Source organism: Myotis myotis, unplaced genomic scaffold (assembly GCF_014108235.1).
Source record: "Myotis myotis isolate mMyoMyo1 unplaced genomic scaffold, mMyoMyo1.p scaffold_m19_p_1, whole genome shotgun sequence".
NCBI lineage: Eukaryota > Metazoa > Chordata > Mammalia > Chiroptera > Vespertilionidae > Myotis > Myotis myotis.
The window spans coordinates 85,448,571-85,467,454 of record NW_023416313.1 but is presented as its reverse complement, the minus strand read 5'-3'; the positions used below and the strand labels follow the sequence as shown (position 1 = coordinate 85,467,454).

The 18,884-nt window shown below is 38.6% G+C and overlaps 1 protein-coding gene across 1 annotated transcript in view; it reads right to left on the bottom strand.

Annotated features, from left to right (window-relative positions):
• The window catches only part of LOC118673096 (collagen alpha-1(XXV) chain), a 36,294-nt gene extending 17,889 nt beyond the window's left edge, over nt 1-18,405 (bottom strand). The window contains exons 1-8 of the mRNA XM_036343568.1: nt 18,385-18,405; nt 17,743-17,787; nt 13,242-13,286; nt 10,525-10,605; nt 9,628-9,690; nt 8,934-8,984; nt 6,662-6,688; nt 1,475-1,510 (exon numbers count right to left, since the gene is read on the bottom strand). Of these exons, the coding sequence (XP_036199461.1) occupies nt 1,475-1,510; nt 6,662-6,688; nt 8,934-8,984; nt 9,628-9,690; nt 10,525-10,566 (219 nt within the window). The 5' untranslated portion in view covers nt 10,567-10,605; nt 13,242-13,286; nt 17,743-17,787; nt 18,385-18,405. The remainder of the gene's footprint in view (nt 1-1,474; nt 1,511-6,661; nt 6,689-8,933; nt 8,985-9,627; nt 9,691-10,524; nt 10,606-13,241; nt 13,287-17,742; nt 17,788-18,384) is intronic.
• Between the last annotated feature and the right edge of the window lie 479 nt (nt 18,406-18,884).

Sequence of the window (18,884 nt, the reverse complement as noted above, 5' to 3'; positions counted from 1 at the left end):
TTTCAAAGTGCTTTATACTGGATTCTTTCAGGCCAGTGGTTTTCAAGAATCTCATGCAAACGGGATGAGATATATAACTGCCTGTTTCCATGAAGGGCCCACACAAAAAGCTGTAGATCATATTTAATTACACATTTCCTTCCTGACTGAATGGAACATCTTCACGCTGCCTCCCCCATCTTAGAAAAACCTGCGGCTGTTTCCTTCACACCACCTCTTGTTCACATTCGTTCTCCACCCGCCACTGCCAGCCCTCCTTTCCTTGGCCACCCATGCTCCCAAGCCTTGTTTTCAGCTGCCTCAGAGGCTTGAACAGTTACACAAGTGAACAAAACCAAATGAGAACAGTGTTCAAACCAAACTTTCTTGAGCTCCATGCGGAGCAGCAGGGGGCTTCGAGGGAAGGAATTATTGTTGCAGGTCCTGCTGCAGTGGCGGAAGCCACTAGGCTTACAAGGCACAAACCAGGCAGCTGATGACTTAACGGCAAAACTGCCTTCTGGCCTCCTAGTTTAGGTTCAGGATTTCTGTGGCCCACGAGATAATATCTGAATGAATATGGGGTCACTGAGGTCCAAGGAAAACAATGGCTGCCTGGAGAAGGTTTTTAGAATTAAAGAGCTAACATTTCTTTTGATTCTTAAAATTGTAGCAAGGACTTCAAGTATGTTGGCTCATTTTCAGGAAGACTATGCTTAGATTTGCAAAGAATTTGTTATAAAATCTGCACGTGGAACAATTCAGCACACGTTTTTTAGTGTTTTTATTTCTCTCCTACTGTTCTTGCTTATTCTCTTACAGCCTTGTGATATGAAGTAACTCAGGGTTTTAAGTTCATTCTAATGTTGGTGAATTCTCACCATCTTAAACTGATCTTTTACTGCCTGAACTCAAAGTTCATCTTCAGAAGACTTGTAAAGACTGAGTCCCTGCAGCTGAAATTTAAGAGATGGAACTGTTAAGAGCCAAAGAAAAGAGACAACAACAGAAGACAGACAATTCATTTCGATGAACAAAGATTTGAAAGTTAGTCCAATGAAGAAGGTACATTTCTAATATGAACATAAACATAAAAGGAAAAGCAACTTAAAATAAATCCACATTATTTTAATCCCATCAGAGGGCCTCTCTCCTGGAATTACAGGAAATGTCACTGGTTATGGAGAAATCTGCCAGGATTCTGAGACAATGATGCCAATTAGACTGGCTATTCTTGTCACCTAGCAGATAATCCAGACCTGAGCTCCCATTTCAGAAACATGTTCTGTAGTTAAGGCTGTACGTCCCACAGAGCCGCAGCCCATGCTCTGTCCACCTTCCCCTTTTCTGCCACTGTCTTTGTCACCTTCTTGTTTTACCCCAATCCTAGTACCCTCCTCTCCTAATGAGAACACATGAGCCGAAAGGGTCTGTCCGAAGCACAGAATTCACAGCCACAAACGCGCTGGAGCAAGACGAGGAGGCACTGACTCACCCGGGCTCCTGGCTTTCCGTCTAAGCCAGATGCTCCCTGTGTGATTTGGTTGGTAGCAGGGTTGGTGGGTGTAACACGAATGACAAGAACAGAGATTAGTATGAGGTACCAGTGAACAAGTGTAACACTTCAAACAACATAATACTCAGTCACAGGGTTCTGGGATGAATATCACATTGCTACAAATTGTTAGTTAAAAAAACAAAAAAACAAAACACAGGACAATAAACACCCCCATAGACGATGGCATTTTTATGACATTTCCATTTGGCAAATTCTTATTTAGAAATCAAGGTAATTAGGTTCATGGAGTGGGCTTGAAAGTAGTTACAGTAACAGCCACAGGCTGCTGATATCCATATGAAATTCGTTTTCTAAAGATTGTACTATTCACAATATTTTTCTTAAATTCTGAAGAAAAAATAATGGCCGATCTCCTAAGAAATGTCTCATGATAATAATCAATCAAGGATAGCATTTCAGAGGAGAAGAAAAGAACTCCAGTCTTGCTTGTTAAAATAGCCTTTATGAATGACAAATGCAGAACTTGAACGTGTCGAGATGACTCTGTGGCTTCTACATGAACAGTCATTGATTTCTGGGTTGTTCTTACTGTGTTCACAGTAGTCACCACTAGAGGGACTTCTAGGAACAGGAAAAAGCCAGAAATAGCTCCTGAGTCCAAACAAAAAATAACTGTCCCAAACAAAACTGTTCCTTAACTCACTTGAAGTAATCAAATAATCACTACAGCAAAGTCTGGATGGGAAATGTTTTAAAAATCCAATCCAACGCATGCTTGTCTTCACCTTGGGCTCCAGTGAAAGATTAAAAGATGACATTTTCAATGCTTATTTCAAGAATAAGCACAATTGCTTCTTTGATATGGCATTTGTATCTCAAAACTCAAATATTTATTTATAGTCCTTTAAAAAATTGATTAGATGAAGAAGTATTTAGGAAAGACATGCACTAGCTCTATAAATTCTCTTGGCAAGATTGCAGAACTATTTTCCCATTTTATGCTTCAGATGTAATTAATAATACAATTTTTTTATGTGTAAAATATGTGTATAAATTATTTCCTATTATCAATTTTATGTCATTTTAATCATGTAATTTATAATGTTCTTTATTGACTTTTGTTGGCATTCACTGAATAGACAGCATAGTAAAAGCTTGAAACTACAACCTCATAGTCAATAACCATTTAAAAAAAATATCTTTTTAGTTGTGGTAAGAAGACTGGCGTGAGGTGCAGGAAAGGAAAAAATCCACTTTTTTTCTTAAAAATAAAAATCTCTAAACAATCGCAAAATACTTCTCCCGTCCTATCCACTATTGCCACAATAATATCTTAAGAGAGCATTTCCAAAACAAACAACATACAACATTCAGACCTCGATATGACTGATTAATGTGAGGAGCCACCGCACTGACCTCCTGCCATCAACAATGGCCAATCGCACACCTGCCACCAACAGAGGGCTACAGTTTGGGTATCAAAGGAGTAAAAAAATTGAAGGAGAATTTAAAACTGCACTAAATTATAAAAAAAAAGTTTGGGAGAAATTAGGAGCACAGTACGTTTGTAAAGAGGAGGGTGATGGGAGGAGAATTGTCAGCTTTAACAGAGGAAGGCTGGCATGCATGTAATCGAAGGACAAAACAGTGATGGCATTGTGTGTATGGGTCTTCCTCTTACAGAAGAGCAGACGTTGGGAAAGGAAATTGGGCTGGGCTCTGCACTAAGAAACGCAATGTGTTCTCCAATTACAGACATCTCAACTATTAGTAGTTGCCAAGCAAACCAGAGTAGTTGCTTAAGGTAGAAAGAAAAGTCTGAGATTTGCACTGAAATGGAAAGTTTTCTTTACTTACTGGAAGACCAAGGGGTCCTCTGTCACCCTTTTGACCTGGTTCACCCTTCAATCCTTTAACACCATTTAACCCTGGTTCACCCTAAATGCAAAAGCAAATGCCAATTTTGGTTGCTATCACGGGCGTTTCAGCTATGAGAGAAGAGAGCCAGTCTCGGAAATGGTTGCAGATTCCAGTTTTAGGTAACAGCTGAGTCAGGCTAGATTTGTCTTGTATCAGTTCAAACTTAATTTCTAAAACATGACAAAATTAATAAACTGAAATGGACAAATAATATTCTAGGAAACAAAACACCCTAGAAAGTATGCTCTTTAGAATCAAAATATATATAACTGAGTTCCTGAAATTTTCAGTTGTATATCAAGGATATTGGTGTTGTGCCCCATTGTTCTGACCAAGCAAATCAGAGACAATCAGTGGAGGATGCTGAAGGAGATTCAGTAATAAAAACCCACTCTGCTGCAATGGAAAACTGGAATATGCAGGACAGTGTTATACACAGACATTTTAAGCCTTTAAGCATTTTGCCCAGGGGAATGAGCTAAAAATATAGCCGCTGATGTTTGAAGTAATGCCATTTAGTGAGTCCTCATTCGCTGACATTGCCAAGTCAGGTCCCTACCTGGATTAATCAATAGAGTAGACAGCAAATAGCCAATCCCAGAAGAAAACATGAAGATCACAGAACTTACATGTACTAAGTTCATCTGCCCAATGTTTGAATGAGGAAGGTTTGAATTTAGTTTAGGGTTACATTACAAAAGCCACGGGAAGTGATAAATTTTGTTGACTCTGTGTTTTTTTGTTTTTGTTTTGTTTTGTTTTTTTAAATCTAAGAATACAGTACACCTATGTTCTATCAGCAGCAGCAGGGTGTTAGAAATAGAGTTTAACTGGTTCACTCTTTAACTTTTAAGCACAGACATTAACTTCATCAAGAAAATTTGAAAGCCTTGAAGATTATTTCAGTCTCAAAGCCCTATAGAGTCTTTCTGGGTGGGGGGTGAGGGAGGAGAGGCTATGTCTACATGGCAGGAGGGTGGTACTTTCCCCATTTGTCTGGTGATGAAATCAGTGTGGTGCTTGTTTAACATAAAGAGCCTGGGGTACCATGTAGACCTTAGTAGCGCAGGAAACGTGTATTTTTAATAAGCCTTCCAGATGATTCCTCTCATCGGGAAATGCTGGGAAACAGATCACCCTTAGTACCATGTTACATATTTAAACTTTCAAAGGGGTCACAAAGGAATGAACACATTTGGGCAAAACGTAATGAAATTTTGGGATTCTAAAGATAGGATGATCACAGTGCTTCCACTATAGGGAATCCAAATGGTTGGTATGTCACAGAGCTAGAGTTCATGTGAGGTCAAGGCCAAGGCTCAATAGTCTACTTCAGTTAACTGGTCTAAACTTGAGATACCCGGCTTTGCATGTGTGTGGTCTTTCAGCAAGTGGTCTTGAGATGATGGATAAGCAGGAAAGCCTTGGTAGGCTGTGAAATGCTTTGGTGAGGAATCATGTATTGATAGGACTGGTCATTAACTTAGAAGGTGAGTTTATAAACAGTCTAATTCAGTGGCAAAAATACCAAATTTCAATGATGGACCTAAATTCTTGTCCCAGACCTGTCATTTAATTAGTGTAATTTGGGGTAAATTACCTGGGCCTATAGTTTATCATCTATAAAGTCAAGGAATTAGAATAGGTATTCTACGAGGCCTTTGAAACTTTATAAAAATTCTCTGAAGTCTATGATTTAAGTGTAATTAAAGTTTAAGTGTAGGCAAAAAGATCATTGCATTTTAGATATCAAAAGAATCTTGGGCATCTATTAATCTAATGCGGGATATCTGAATCACTCAAGGAATTAAAAACACAGTCTTAATGGCTTTAGTCTGAGTTAATATGATTGGGCTGATCTTTAGGGGTGCCTTAACATCCAAGGAGAAGCCAAGAGTGGGAAAAGAGGCCCAGAGAACTACTAAGATTACAAAGACAGTAGATGGGCTCTCTCTTCTGACCCCCAGAACAATGCTCTTATCCCAAACTATAATCCATGATTCTGAGACACTACCACTCACTGGCCTCACCAGAAGGTAAGGTATTCTACAAAGAATAAAGAAGCATGAACTCGTCCTGTGCTTGGGTGAGTCACCTGCCTGACCTCGAAAAGGGAACTCAGGTTTCAGGAGTCAAAGAGATATCTCTGCCACTGCTAGAGCTGGGTGAGCCAGAGGAGAGGGTGGGCTGCCTTTCTGACTCCTATGCCAACATTGCATTATGTGTTCTCTCACCCCTCACCATTAAAATGCACCAACTCATTACTGAGGAGCTTTCAAGGGTACTTGAACCTTCTCTAAAACAGCCTTAGGACTAGCTAAATTTTTCTGTTCAGAACAGAGCGTCAAATCAGAAGTTACCAAAAACAAATGGCACTTATGGGTGCTTATCAACAACTGCACCAGATATTTTGCTATTAAATCATCACAACCCTATGTGGTAAATTACCTACTTGAGTAAATGAAGGATCAGAGAGGGTAAATAATCTGCCCAAGGTAATAGAGCATGTCAGGGCAGAGCTGAGATTAGAATATAGTTCCTTATCGTGCATGTCCCCTGGAAGAAGAAGACTGTCTTTCAGGGCTCATTCCAATCCTCCAAGGTTTCCTCTTGGTTTACACGAAAGCAGAGAACAGGTGGAGAGACCATCTTCACAATACATGCTGAACTAATGTTAAAAAGGAGGGGCTATTCTCCATTGTTCTCTTGTTAATTCAGAGTATATGTGTGTATCTCAATGTATATGATGTAATCTCAGCATAGCACACATACACCCCACTCCATTCTAGGCCAGTGCCCTCAGGGGAGTACAAAATTAAGATGCTGGACAGTCAAAGCATTTAGATGCGGTACTGCTACATGACAAGCAAGAAGTATCAATAACATCTAAATGTACAACTAAAGATATGATAACAGGAAGGCATCTGGACTAGGCTGAGAATCCCATCAGATTTACTTCTAAATGGTTGATTTTGAGTATATTATGATTAGTGATTTCAGAAACTTACATAATAACAAGGAAAAAAAAGGCAAAATGAGGAATAATTCATCTCCAGGTGATAGCACTTAAATTTGTTCTAAGTCATTCTGTGTTGTGAGAGTTAAACATCTGGATACTTAAAGGCTTAAAGATTATCAACATTCTTGACAAGTAAATAAGACAGGACAGACATGCTTCCGTCATGCTTCTCCATGATTAACAAGGAAACAGAAATCAAATAATCAAGGGATTTGTTAGATTACCTTTGGTCCAGGAAGTCCATGGGGTCCCTGAAAATGAAAAACACAGCTTTTAATTAAGAACTGATTCACTGTTTCCCAGCAGAAGTGATTACATAACGTAACAAAAGAGATGTAAAACAAGAATCTCTTTGTTTGAGCTATAGCTCCAAGGCAGGCCAATGGATGTTAATACCTAGTGGAAATTCCTTCCAGCTTCTGGATTGCTCTGTCATAGAAAATTTATTAATAGCATTTCTTTTTTATTTTTTTTTTTTTTTAACAACAACAACAAAGATAATGGTTTACTCAATCATCCCATTGTTTCATGGCCATTACAAAAGCTAATACAGAGGAAAAAATATCAATAGTAATTTCCATCACCATGAGATACATAATGATAATCCCTGTCATTTCATAGTATTCTTTCTAAAAGAAACTCTTACCATAGCCATGGCAAGTAAATGACACACAGTGTTCAAGCACGACAATAGCGATCCTTTATGCTAAATACCTGAGAGGGGGAGGGTGGAATCTGAGAGAATTATAGTAACTATAGAATTACTGCTCCCATTTCTCAAATCTCCATTAAAAATATAGGTGGCAAGTGTGAGATACATTATGAATGTATATAAAATATAGATGTCTTAAAAGACAAAAATTTACCAAAGGAAAGTCCCAGACTTTAAATACTAGTGAAGAGGGGACCCTTCCCATTACTCACTGCTCTAGACCCTGGTATTGGGGACCCTGAGGTAGAAAGGAAATGCAAAGATGACAGTCAATTCTGCAGCCCTGTTGCATAATTTGTTTAATTTAAGGCTAAGGAAAGGATCTAATGTGGTAGTGGGAAGGATTATTTACCAGCAGAATGTATTTATTTTGACAAAGATGAATTCTTCAAGGTTCTTGCAACAAATGTTTACCAATGTTAGGAAGTCATAACTCATGCATGAGTCCGGGCTTTTTCCCTGTATTTTGTGGAAAATCTAAACATAGAGACTAATTAGCCAACTTAAATTAACTAAAGGTTACCGTGAATTGCTTTAAAGTTTTCGAATAATTTAAATAAACTATTGGAGAGTATTTAAGTGCCTATCAGTAAAATCATATGACAGTAGGAAAAATTTTTAACAAGCAATACATTGAAGTTTGTTACATACATGCCCATTGGAATATTTTCTCCTTAGATAAGTTGTGAATAAACATTTTCAGGAAATGTCTGATATTTTATCAAGTATTCTTATCTCATTTTAGTAATGATTTGAAATTCTTTTAAACTAATTAATTTTAGGATAGGAACAGGATATAGTGTTGTTTAATCTTCTAACTTAAAGTGGAGGGAGTATAAAAAACCCAAAATATGCCATTTGCTTAATTCTTAAAAAACTGTTTCATTTTTAAGAAAAGCTTATTTATAATTGTTTTGTGGGTGAAATAGGAAAGGCAGTAAGAAACCGATGACTGGATCTGGACTGTGCTCTGTGGCTTGCATCATTCCAATGAAGCTCTTTCTTAGATTTGTATTTAATCTTTATGATTGAAGACATGTGATTATTGAGACCCCTAGACGTGAATGTGATTTCAGAGGCTGCTGGACTTGTCCCCATCCTGCCCCGGTCGAAAGCACTGGAAGCATCTGACTTCCATGTTTTACCCTTAACACACCATCATTAGATAGACATTTGGAGAATTTAATGGCTGCCTTCTTCACTGGACCTAAGTTCCATGAGGACATGGCCATTGTCACACTGATCACCGCGGGATCACTGAGGGATCCCTGCAGTAAAGACTGTATCTATCAAAGTACCATAAAGTGCAAAGGAAAGGATTCAACAATGTCTGTCACCTGTGGAAGCGAGCTTCGATTTTTATTGTATTATTTTATAAATGTTCTCACTGAACATTTCATTAAAGGATCTTAATCTTAGAAGTTGGTTAAAAACATGCCTTAATGGCTATAATTATTAATCTTATTCTGCTACCAATAGCCCAGAACAGTGTTTAAAATGATTTTCTGATGCTCATGTGGTAAGGCTGGAGTAAAGCTTGCCAAATCTGTCTGTCTTCAACTTTCCTATCACAAAACTGCTCTATCTCTTTCCTACAGACGTGTTTGGGGGAGTGAAAGACAACACTGTAAAGTCAGTACATCTCAAAGCACCTCGTATTTTCTGTCCACTCCACAGAGAGCAGTAGGAAATACAAGCTGGCTGTTTTGAGGAATGCGCTCATGTTTTCTCTAGTAGCATGCTCATAAATAAATGACTACATTTTGGAGAGAAGAGAGACTTACCATGGGGCCTGGTGGACCATGGGGACCTGGTGGGCCTGGTGGGCCTATGATCTGTATGTCAAAAAATAAACATGGATTTGGTTACTTCATTTAGATAAGGTGGTTTGGCTTGAATCTTTTGCTGGGATTCTGTTAAGGCCATTAATAGTTGCAGAGAAAGAAGGATACTGGAAGAAATGATGTGTTTGATTCTCTAGGTTTGGAAATTCCTTTATGAGAACAAAAAAAAATCTTTAAAAAAATACAGTTCTTTTATAAAAGCCAGAATAAATCAAACATACATTAAACGAAAAGGAAGCAACTGATTTCCAAGAAATGCTATAATGCCACAACCACTATTAAACTCTCCAATATTTCACTAGGCAACAATAGGGCTCTGGAGAGAGAAAAAAAAGCACGTATGTTCTATATCCACAAAGCTCTACCACAAGAGTCATGGGAAAACCATTGGTCCCCCCCCTCCCCTGCCCAGGATTAGACAGTCCTCTGAAAAATTGCTTCTAACTGAGACCTCTGAGGCATTTCGTCTCTCATTGTCCAAGGCCAACAGTATTTATTCTACTGCTTGACAAACCAAGGGGTTCATGGTTTTTCCACTGTTGATAAGCCATCTGGCAGAGGTTGAACTAGATGAATAATAGGCCCGTTTTGGAGTTTTTCAGGAACCATGGGAGTTCAGCCACCATGGACTTACAGAAGGGCCCTGAGGACCTGGCAATCCGGAGTCTCCTTTCTCTCCTTTCATTCCATTGGCACCCTACAAATGACCAGTAAGAGAGGAGAGCGGGTTAAGTTATTTTCACAGTGTAAGGAACAACTGAATTTTCTCCCCAAACCCGTCATCCCCTTGAAATTTGCATATTATACACATGATACGTAAAAGAACGATTTATCCTCCTACATTCCAGTTTCCCAAAACGCCCAGACTGTGGGTGATACGTGAAATAAAATGCAAAGTAAATGTAAACCAAGTTAGGCTTGATTGGTTCAACTTATACATTGCTGAACATATATTATGAGTGTTATATTTTTATGGCAGTGCTCACTTTAAAAGGCAAAGTTCAGTCTTTTAACTATGTCGTTAACATTTATTTATACACTTCCTTGTTTCAAAAAAAATTGAGGGCAATGAGGTTTTCTGAATTTTTTCCCCTACGTTTGTCTACAATTTCCTTTCCCAATTCTAGTAAAAATTATGGGGGAAAAACACCTTCCCATAGTATCATACATGGAAAGAGGAGAATTTCCAGAGTAATTTATTTTTAATTGTTTTACATTTTTGGTATATTTTTAAATTATGATTTATTTAAAAATGATCAGTTATCACTATCTTATGCATACTAAATTAAAGTGACCAACTTTATTTATTTTAGTGCCTTCTAGCAAAATGAATTCAGGGAAACATGAAGGTTTATTTCATAATTCATTTGTTTGGACGCTTTAAAATTTGTTGTAGAGCCCCACATGCAGTAATTAAACAATACCTAAAATACTTAACAACTAGAAGATCATATGAATGATCAGATGAGACTGCAGCTAATAATATAATTCTTTTCTGGTTATTTATCTGAATAGGAGCACAGAAACATACCGGCAATCCAGGAAGTCCGATTCCTCCTTTTTCACCTGGCATCCCTGGGTCCCCCCCGTCTCCCTTTGAGCCTTTGAGTCCCTATAAATGAGATGGGTTGCATGTGAGAATCATACTATCCCTTGATAATGACATCCTAGGGAACACAGAATTCCAGATCAATTTTGTCAGTAGGTGGGTCCTATGTAACGATGATTCTGATTTTCGTTTTTAGGTAGAGTTATTTCTAGTAGCAACCTTCTACATTCAATCAACATTATTTCCCTGTGTAATAGAAGGCATTGCATTCTATCATTCAGGCCATGTAAGTATGAAAAATATGAACTTAGGTGTTGACATCACTTCTCCTGATCTCATATTTTTTACCTGGCAGCTAATTCTATATCACCGGTCCTGAAAACAATGTAATGGCTTAATTCTCAACAGCAAAGTACACATCTGAACCAGAACCTAGTGTTATAATAGCAAAGGTCCAAATAAATGTATCCCATCTCCCCCTATATCCTTACTGTCCCCTTGAAATTCAGGCAGAAGTTCCAATAACCACCAGTTTTCAATGGTCTAATCTAGACAGGAAAATCATTCACTGCACACTGATGTTCAATCAATGCTTAGAAATACTGCAACTTTTCCACAGTGTTCTTACTTTGTTCTCAGGGCATCTCTGTGAGGTGACCCAGGATCTTATTTTTATTCTCCTTTTACTATGAGGAAATATATACTAGTAAATGTGTATTCTGAAAGCCAACAACTCTGAATTAATGATACCAATACTGAAATTATGTTGTTAAGCATTTCATTGAAGGAAATGCATAATTTCCTCATTCCTCAAAACTGCATTCCTCAGTGCAATGTGACCAGATAGCCCGTCTTCTGCAGACACAATCATAGTTATTACAATAAGGGAAGCTGAGACTGCATAACCTGTTCATCTTTTCTATACTGAAAACTACTTGTAGACAGAAATGTGTCTTTTCTTGTTATTTATACTATTTTATAGCACCTACTTCAGATCATCCTTTAGGTGGGTGGATGGGAAGGTGCCTGAATGACTAAATAAATCTTACTGGTTAATCAGACCCTGGTTGGTTTTAGGGCTCTAGTGATTGCAGCAGAATAGCCAACCTGCTGGACATAGTAGCAGAAGAAAACCTTGTAAAGTCTATAGAACCCCCCCGCCCCCAAGCTATTGTACATGCACGGATCATGAAGCATGCCGCTATGCGTGCCAACTTATTTATAATGGCTAATAGTGTGAAAGGAAATATACAACCAGATTAAAAAGTTCTAATGTGATCTCTGACTCATATAATGAATCATTTAAAGTCTCTTTAAATTACCACATTTATTTAATGTTACATCATGTAATTTCAAGATAAAATTCTGATATTAAAATATCCAAACTTAATTTCCCTATCTAATACTATCACCTGAGGAGTATATTTTAATAACTATAAAGAATCACCTTGATTTCTTATGAACTACTTGATTTTAGCCACTTCTTGGGTAAATAATGGAAGCCCAGAAAACGTCAAATAGCTTGAAACTAACCCTGTGATTTGATTCTGGAATTGAAATACTGGCAGATGCTTTTTGACTTATGGGCCAAATCCAGCCCAGGACTTGTTTTGTATAGGCTGAATGTTACAAAAAAAAGTTTAAGGGGTGTTAAAAAAAGATACGCAACAGAAACTGCAGAGCCTAAAACACTTACTACCTGGTCCTTTATAGATAAAGTTTGCCAACCTCTGTTTTAGGGGACACCTTGGAGAAACTGCCATATTCTGCAAAGCTACAACAGCCCTGCCTGTTTCTGTCTTTTCTAATACTCTCAACAATTAGGTGTAATCTATATCTGCAAAAAGAAAACATATATAAGCAATATCTACGTCGTTGATTTTAATCTTGAATCATTTACATTCACTGGTAAAAGTAGGATATTTTTACTAAATAGGTAATAATTTTACAAGTCTATTAAAAATTCACATAGGACTCACTGGTAGATTGATAAGGAATATTAAGATAAAACCAAAGCATCATACAACTTGTATGTTTCTGCAAAGAAAACTAACTTAAAACCAACTGCCTTTTAAAATAGCAATAGACTCGCCGAAACCGATTTGGCTCAGTGGATAGAGCGTCGGCCTGCGGACTGAAAGGTCCCAGGTTCGATTCCGGTCAAGGGCATGTACCTGGGTTGCGGGCACATCCCCAGTAGGAGATGTGCAGGAGGCAGCTGATCGATGTTTCTCTCTCATCGATGTTTCTAACTCTCTATCTCTCTCCCTTCCTCTCTGTAAAAAATCAACAAAATATATTTTTTAAAAAAATAAAATAGCAATAGACTCAGTTAGAGAAAGCAGGCAGACAGTTCTGTTGGGGGTTAGAGAGATTGAGCAAAAAAGGGGGAAAAAAGAGAACTCATGGCCAGGGACAACAGAGCCATGACTGGGTGGGGGAGGGAGAACGGTGGAGGGTAAGGCGGCATAGAGGGGATAAATGGTGATGGGAAGAGAAAATAAAATAAAGTAAAAATAAATAAATAAGAGCAATTGCTTTTTAGAGTTAACATAGTCTCCAGAACAGATGGTGGGGGGGGAAAAAAAAAAAGAGGATATCACATATCAACATGCATGTTTTTCTTGGCTTCAAACCTATAATAAAAGTAGTGATCGATAACAATGCTTTAAATGACAGTACATATCTTTGAAAATTACCTGCTCTCCATCAACTCCTGGGATTCCTGGAGATCCTGGCTCTCCCTGTTAAGATAAAAACTGATGGCTTCCTTCCATTTATCATTAGTAGCATGCTACGCTATATAAAAATGTTGCTAGTTGGTAACGGTACAATTTGACTTTCAGCAAATGTATCATAACCCAAGAATACTCCATTACATCATACCACATATCTAAACTAAATAAAATAGCATTTTCTTGAATATTATGTATGACAATACTCATATGTAGCTAACATCCAGTGTTTTTATTTTCCCCTCATGTGAGATGCAGGCTAAACAAAAATTGATGAAAGGAAACTGATAAAAATCATTTGATGCCTGACCATGTCTTATACTATGAATCTATAGCAACAACCTATATGCCTCGGTTAATTTTTTTTCTCCTAAAAAAATCTGTATGATTTCTCTTATTTTCCAATTTGAGAAATAAGTAAAAACATGACCGTTATCTTAAAAGACAATAAAATGCAAAGCCCCATAAGTTCACAATAGTTTAACTGACACTGGTTGAACCATAAACAAAAATTCATAATGATTGTGAATGTGCTACTTCCAGATAAGTCTCACTGAAAAAGGTAATAAATCAGATAATAACTTAATCCACATTAAATTACTTTTGGATCAATTCGATTTCCCATACTATGTTAGGAATGCACTACATTTACTATTTATATTATGATTTATTAGGAACCTTGACAAACCCAAAATATATAGATTTATTTTTTCTTAACTAAAGATGTTCCATTAAAAACAAATTTAAACAATGTGCTAGAGATTTACTCAAACAACAAATGTCCAATCACCTTTCAGTTGGAAAGGTACTGAACAAAGGCAAGATATTATTTTATATCAATGAATCATGTATTTGAATCCCATTATAAATATCCCTTGTTTCCACATTGTGGAAACTTTAAAAACAGTTCTTTTGAGGGTTGAATGGCCTGCCTCAGAGACAGAATTCCAAGGGAGCTGACTTGAGGCTGTATTTTTCTAGAAAGGCTTGTTTGCTGATGTTATAAACCACAGTACTGAAATGGCTAGAGCTCTTTTCCCTGGTAAAAACTTTAACAGCTATTGGCCACAGAATGAAATTTGAGCTTTCCAATGTTTTAGAAGGCACAGCAAACAAATGAAAAAAGAAAAAGACAGAAAAAGGGCTTTTCTTTCCAGATTTCCTGTTCTTTGTGGTAGCAGCAAAGTTTATTTTGCCACAAAGCCTGCTGAGGTTGGATGCAACTGGCTAAGCCCTAGTTTCATTCAGTCTGAATACTTGTCAGCACTCTGGGTCCAATAATGATTGCTTTGCTAAACTTTTACCTTCAAAATGTGACCCATGAGTGTTTAAAAGTAAAACATAATTCATAAGTTACTCATTTATCCTTCACCGATCAAAAGTGGTTTGTAAAGAATTATATGATGTGTAAGAAGTCCAACAATCCATGTTTGATAAAGGAAGGAGTAATGCTAATTGAAAGAGTTCTCATTCAGTCTGAGGCTGTGAGTCCTGAGTGAGAGTGGGTTTAAGTTTGACTCAGGCTGTATTTGCTGAGTCTTGGTCATAGGCACATCTCACCCCAATTATCTCAACCTTCTCAAGGAGAGATCATGGAACACACAAAGGACTATATCAACTAACCCAAGACCTCAATTACAAGATCCTTGTGAGGTGTGAGGGGTGGGGCAGAGTGAGGACAGTGGGAAGAATGGCTGGGTAAGAAGGAGTATGACTAACTGCCTCCCCCCTTCCCTTGTCTAGACATTCATTTGGTCAATTTTCCTGTTTCTCAGTTTCAGCTCGAAGTAATCTTGACTCCCAAGGCTGAGACAACCTTCTTAATTTGCATCTTGATCAAAGCACTCACTCTTATTTATAAACTAGTGGCCCGGTGCATGGATTCGTGCACATTGAAAGGAAATTAATTAGAAGGTGGCTGGCAGGGCAGGACTGGGTGAGATGGGCCGGACATGCTCTGGAGCCAACTTCCCGTGGTCCCTCCCTGGCCGGCCACACCTGGGGTGGTGCAGTGGCTCAAAGGGCGTCTGCGGATTGAATGGGGTCCCTCTGGCAGGTGAGGTCCCTTGGCCTGGTCTGCGGGGATTGGGCCAAAACTGGCAGTCCAACATCTCCCGAAGGGGTCCCAGATTGTGAGAGGGTGCAGGCTGAGGGACCCTAATGGTGCACAAATCTGTGCACTGGGCCTCTAGTTAAATTAATAAATGAATAGCAATTGGGTTATAAAACCAGGATATGCAAGTTTTAATGATAGGTAGTCCTTTTTGCCTCTGTGGGCCCAAGGGATGGGCACCCTTTGGGCTTTTGCAGGCATTTGGGCTGTAAAGAAAAATGAAGTCCTAGAAGCTGTGGAGGATTGTAGGGAATGAGGTGCAGAGTTAGCACCGGGGGCAATTTTGTTTCTGGAGACTCAGTCAAGTGAGGAGATGAAACAAGGAACTCAGACCTTGGTTGACTCTACATAGAGGAAAATAGATCTGCATATTTCTTTCTAAGTTGTCTAGTCCAGCTCACAAACATATTAAAGAATATGAATCCAGGCCAACTTGTTCACCAGAACAAAGGCTATGTATGGCTGTGTTACATCTTTTAGGGACCAGAATGTGGTGGAGAAATAGAAAGTTTAAAAATCCTAAACTGTACACTGTTATACAGGAAATCTGTTTGAAATTAAGATCTATGTTCGAATATATTTCCCATAACCAAGGACCTCAGTAATACTTTACTTTATATTTCTTTTTATAATAGAAAAATATGCTAGTGTTCTATGCTCAAGTTTCTTGAAAGAGAAAAGTACAAAAGCTAATGTGTGTGTATGTATGTGGACATGTCTGTGTGTGTATGATAGACTTAGCAAATAAATTGCCTTAAGAGGCATAAACAAAAGATGGATTACTAAACTACCTGAATTGCCCACAAAAATCCAATGATGAAAGTCATATTTCAACACACATAGTTTAGTTCTGAAAAGCCAGAGTAACTGGCCATGTGTTAACTGATTGAAAATGAAACTTTAGTTTGGAGGGAGAAAGCTAATGCAAGCAACAAATTTTAGATATAACCAAGTATGTTTCATTAGATAAGATTTAGATGGCAGAATGTCTGAATATATACAATAACAGGATGCTATAAAAATGACTCAAATGATTTCTAAAATGTCATTGTGAATGTATCCCTTATTCTTTTTATTATAAAACTAGAGGCCCAGTGCATGAAATTCATGTGTGTGGGGGGGTCCCCTCAGCCCAGCCTGCCCCCTCTCCAATCCTGGATCCCTCTCACAATCCTGGACCACTGGCTCCTAATTACTCACCTGCTTGCCTTCCTGTTCACCCCTAACTGCCCCCCCCATTAGCCTGATCACCCCCAACTGTCCCCTCCCTGATGGCCTGGTCGCTCCTAACTGTCCCCCACTGCCAGCCTAGTCACCCCTACGTGCCCCCCTCCGCTGGCCTGGTTTCCCCCAACTGCCCCCCCTACACTGGCCTAGTCACCCTTCACTTCTCCCCTGCCAGCCTGGTTGCCCCAACTGCCCCCCACACTGGCCTAGTCAACCCCTCACTGCCCCCTCTGCCAGCCTAATTGCTCCCAACTGCCCCCCACTGCTGGCCTGGTTGCCCCCAACTGCACCCCCCCACGCCAGCCAGGTCACTCATAATTGTCCCCCCACTGGCCTGGTTGCCTCTTACCATCCCCCTGCCAGCCTGGTCACCCCCAACTCCCCCCTCTGCTGGCCTGGTCGCCCTTAACTGCCCCTGCCTGCTGGCCTGGTCACCCCCAACTGCCCTCCCTGCTGGCCTGGTTGCCCCCAACTGCCCCCTCTGCCAGCCTGGTTGCCCCACGCAGCCTGCTTGCTCCATGCAGCCTGCTGTACAGTCATTTGGTTGTCCCTCACTAACCCCCCTGCTGGCCTGGTTGCCCCATGCAGCCTGCTTGCTCCATGCAGCCTGCTGTACAGTCATTTGGTCGTCCCTCACTAACCGCCCTGCCGGCCTGGTCGCAGGCAGCCATCTTGTGAGGGTGTGAGGGTCAATTTGCATATTACCTCTTTATTATATAGGATAATTGGAGGGAAGGATCTTTTTTAGTGTCCGAGTACATTTTCCTTCAATTCTCCTCTAATTAAATACTTTACTTTCTTCATGTATCACATTTAGTGTTTCTTTACATTTATAATTTATATAAAACTTGTTTTTCCCTTATTTAATATTCTCTTTTCCTCAATGGCCTCCTCCTAAATGGAATGCCATTCCTATTTATTTCCCTTCTTTCCTGATTTCCCTTTTTTTTCTGATCCCTTTTCCTTCAACCTAAACCTCAATTTCTATTCTTACCTCCTTTAAGCAATATTGCTGATCTCAGCTCTCCAGCATTTTGTAAAATTGATTTTCAAAGATACAAATATTTAATATAGGATTCTCTGCACCATATGTGGTAAATGGAAATAAGTAAAATAAAGAGTAACCTTTGGCCCTTGTAGTCCTTGAGGTCCAGGTGGTCCAGGGGGACCCTAAATCCAGAAAAGACAAAGTTATAAAAGGGAGCCAAGTCTATGTGTTAAATTTTATACTTTAATGAGTATACACCATACTTCCTTAATTTCTAGCACAATCAAATATTTCCTAATATTGATTTGCAAGGAGGAAAATTTCACCAGTTGCAGACCTACTTATATGCAAAAACATCAACAAATATGTAGGCCATAATAATACTGAAGATGCTTTTGAGTTGAACTGCAAGATAATGTAAAATTGCTATTGTATCACATTCATTTTCTTGGGTTGAATTAGCTTATTAATATTATCTGTGCCTCTAGACACATTCCTTCCCCCCAACCCCCAAAAAGGCTTTGCTTTCCCAAACACTAAAAAACAAACTATATAATTAAGATAAGGCCAATACTTTTAAGAAAAATAACTCTTTTTTTCTTGACTTTTTCACTAAACAGACAAAGTGGTTAAACTGGGGAAAATGTGAAAAAGGTTATTTATATAAGAAAAAATAAATCTCATATAAACACAATTGCTACATTAGTACCATTATGAGCAGCATGCATCAACATCAAATACAAAGCCACACACTACAGAAATCATGCAATAGGAGTTACCGTGACAGTTAAGGTGGAAATCCTCTGTTGGGAAAATGTATTGATAAAGACAGAGTTACCTATTTTGTGTGCCAAAGTACAGAAATACATTTCTGAAACAATCAATGTTTTGAATATGTTTTGGCAAGACTGATAACTCATAAGGAATTGACAAGAATCTGAGAGCATATAATCCTATCTTCAAATGAATAGAATACTAGTATATTATAAAGATTCCTTTAAACATTATTTTTAGAATTTTATTTAAAAAGTCTGAGGATAAAGGAAAAAAAAATAGCAAAATTTTAATTCACCTGATTTTATCATTTTACTTATTTTTTTAAAAAATTGATTTTATAGAGAAAGAGAAATAGGGAGAGAGAGAGAGAGAGAGAGAGAGAGAGAGAGAGAGAGAGAGAGAGAGAGAACCATTTGTTGTTCCACTTATTTATGTACTTATTGGTTGCCTCCTACATGTGCCCTGATTGTACCCACAACCTAATCCACTGAGCTACCCTGCC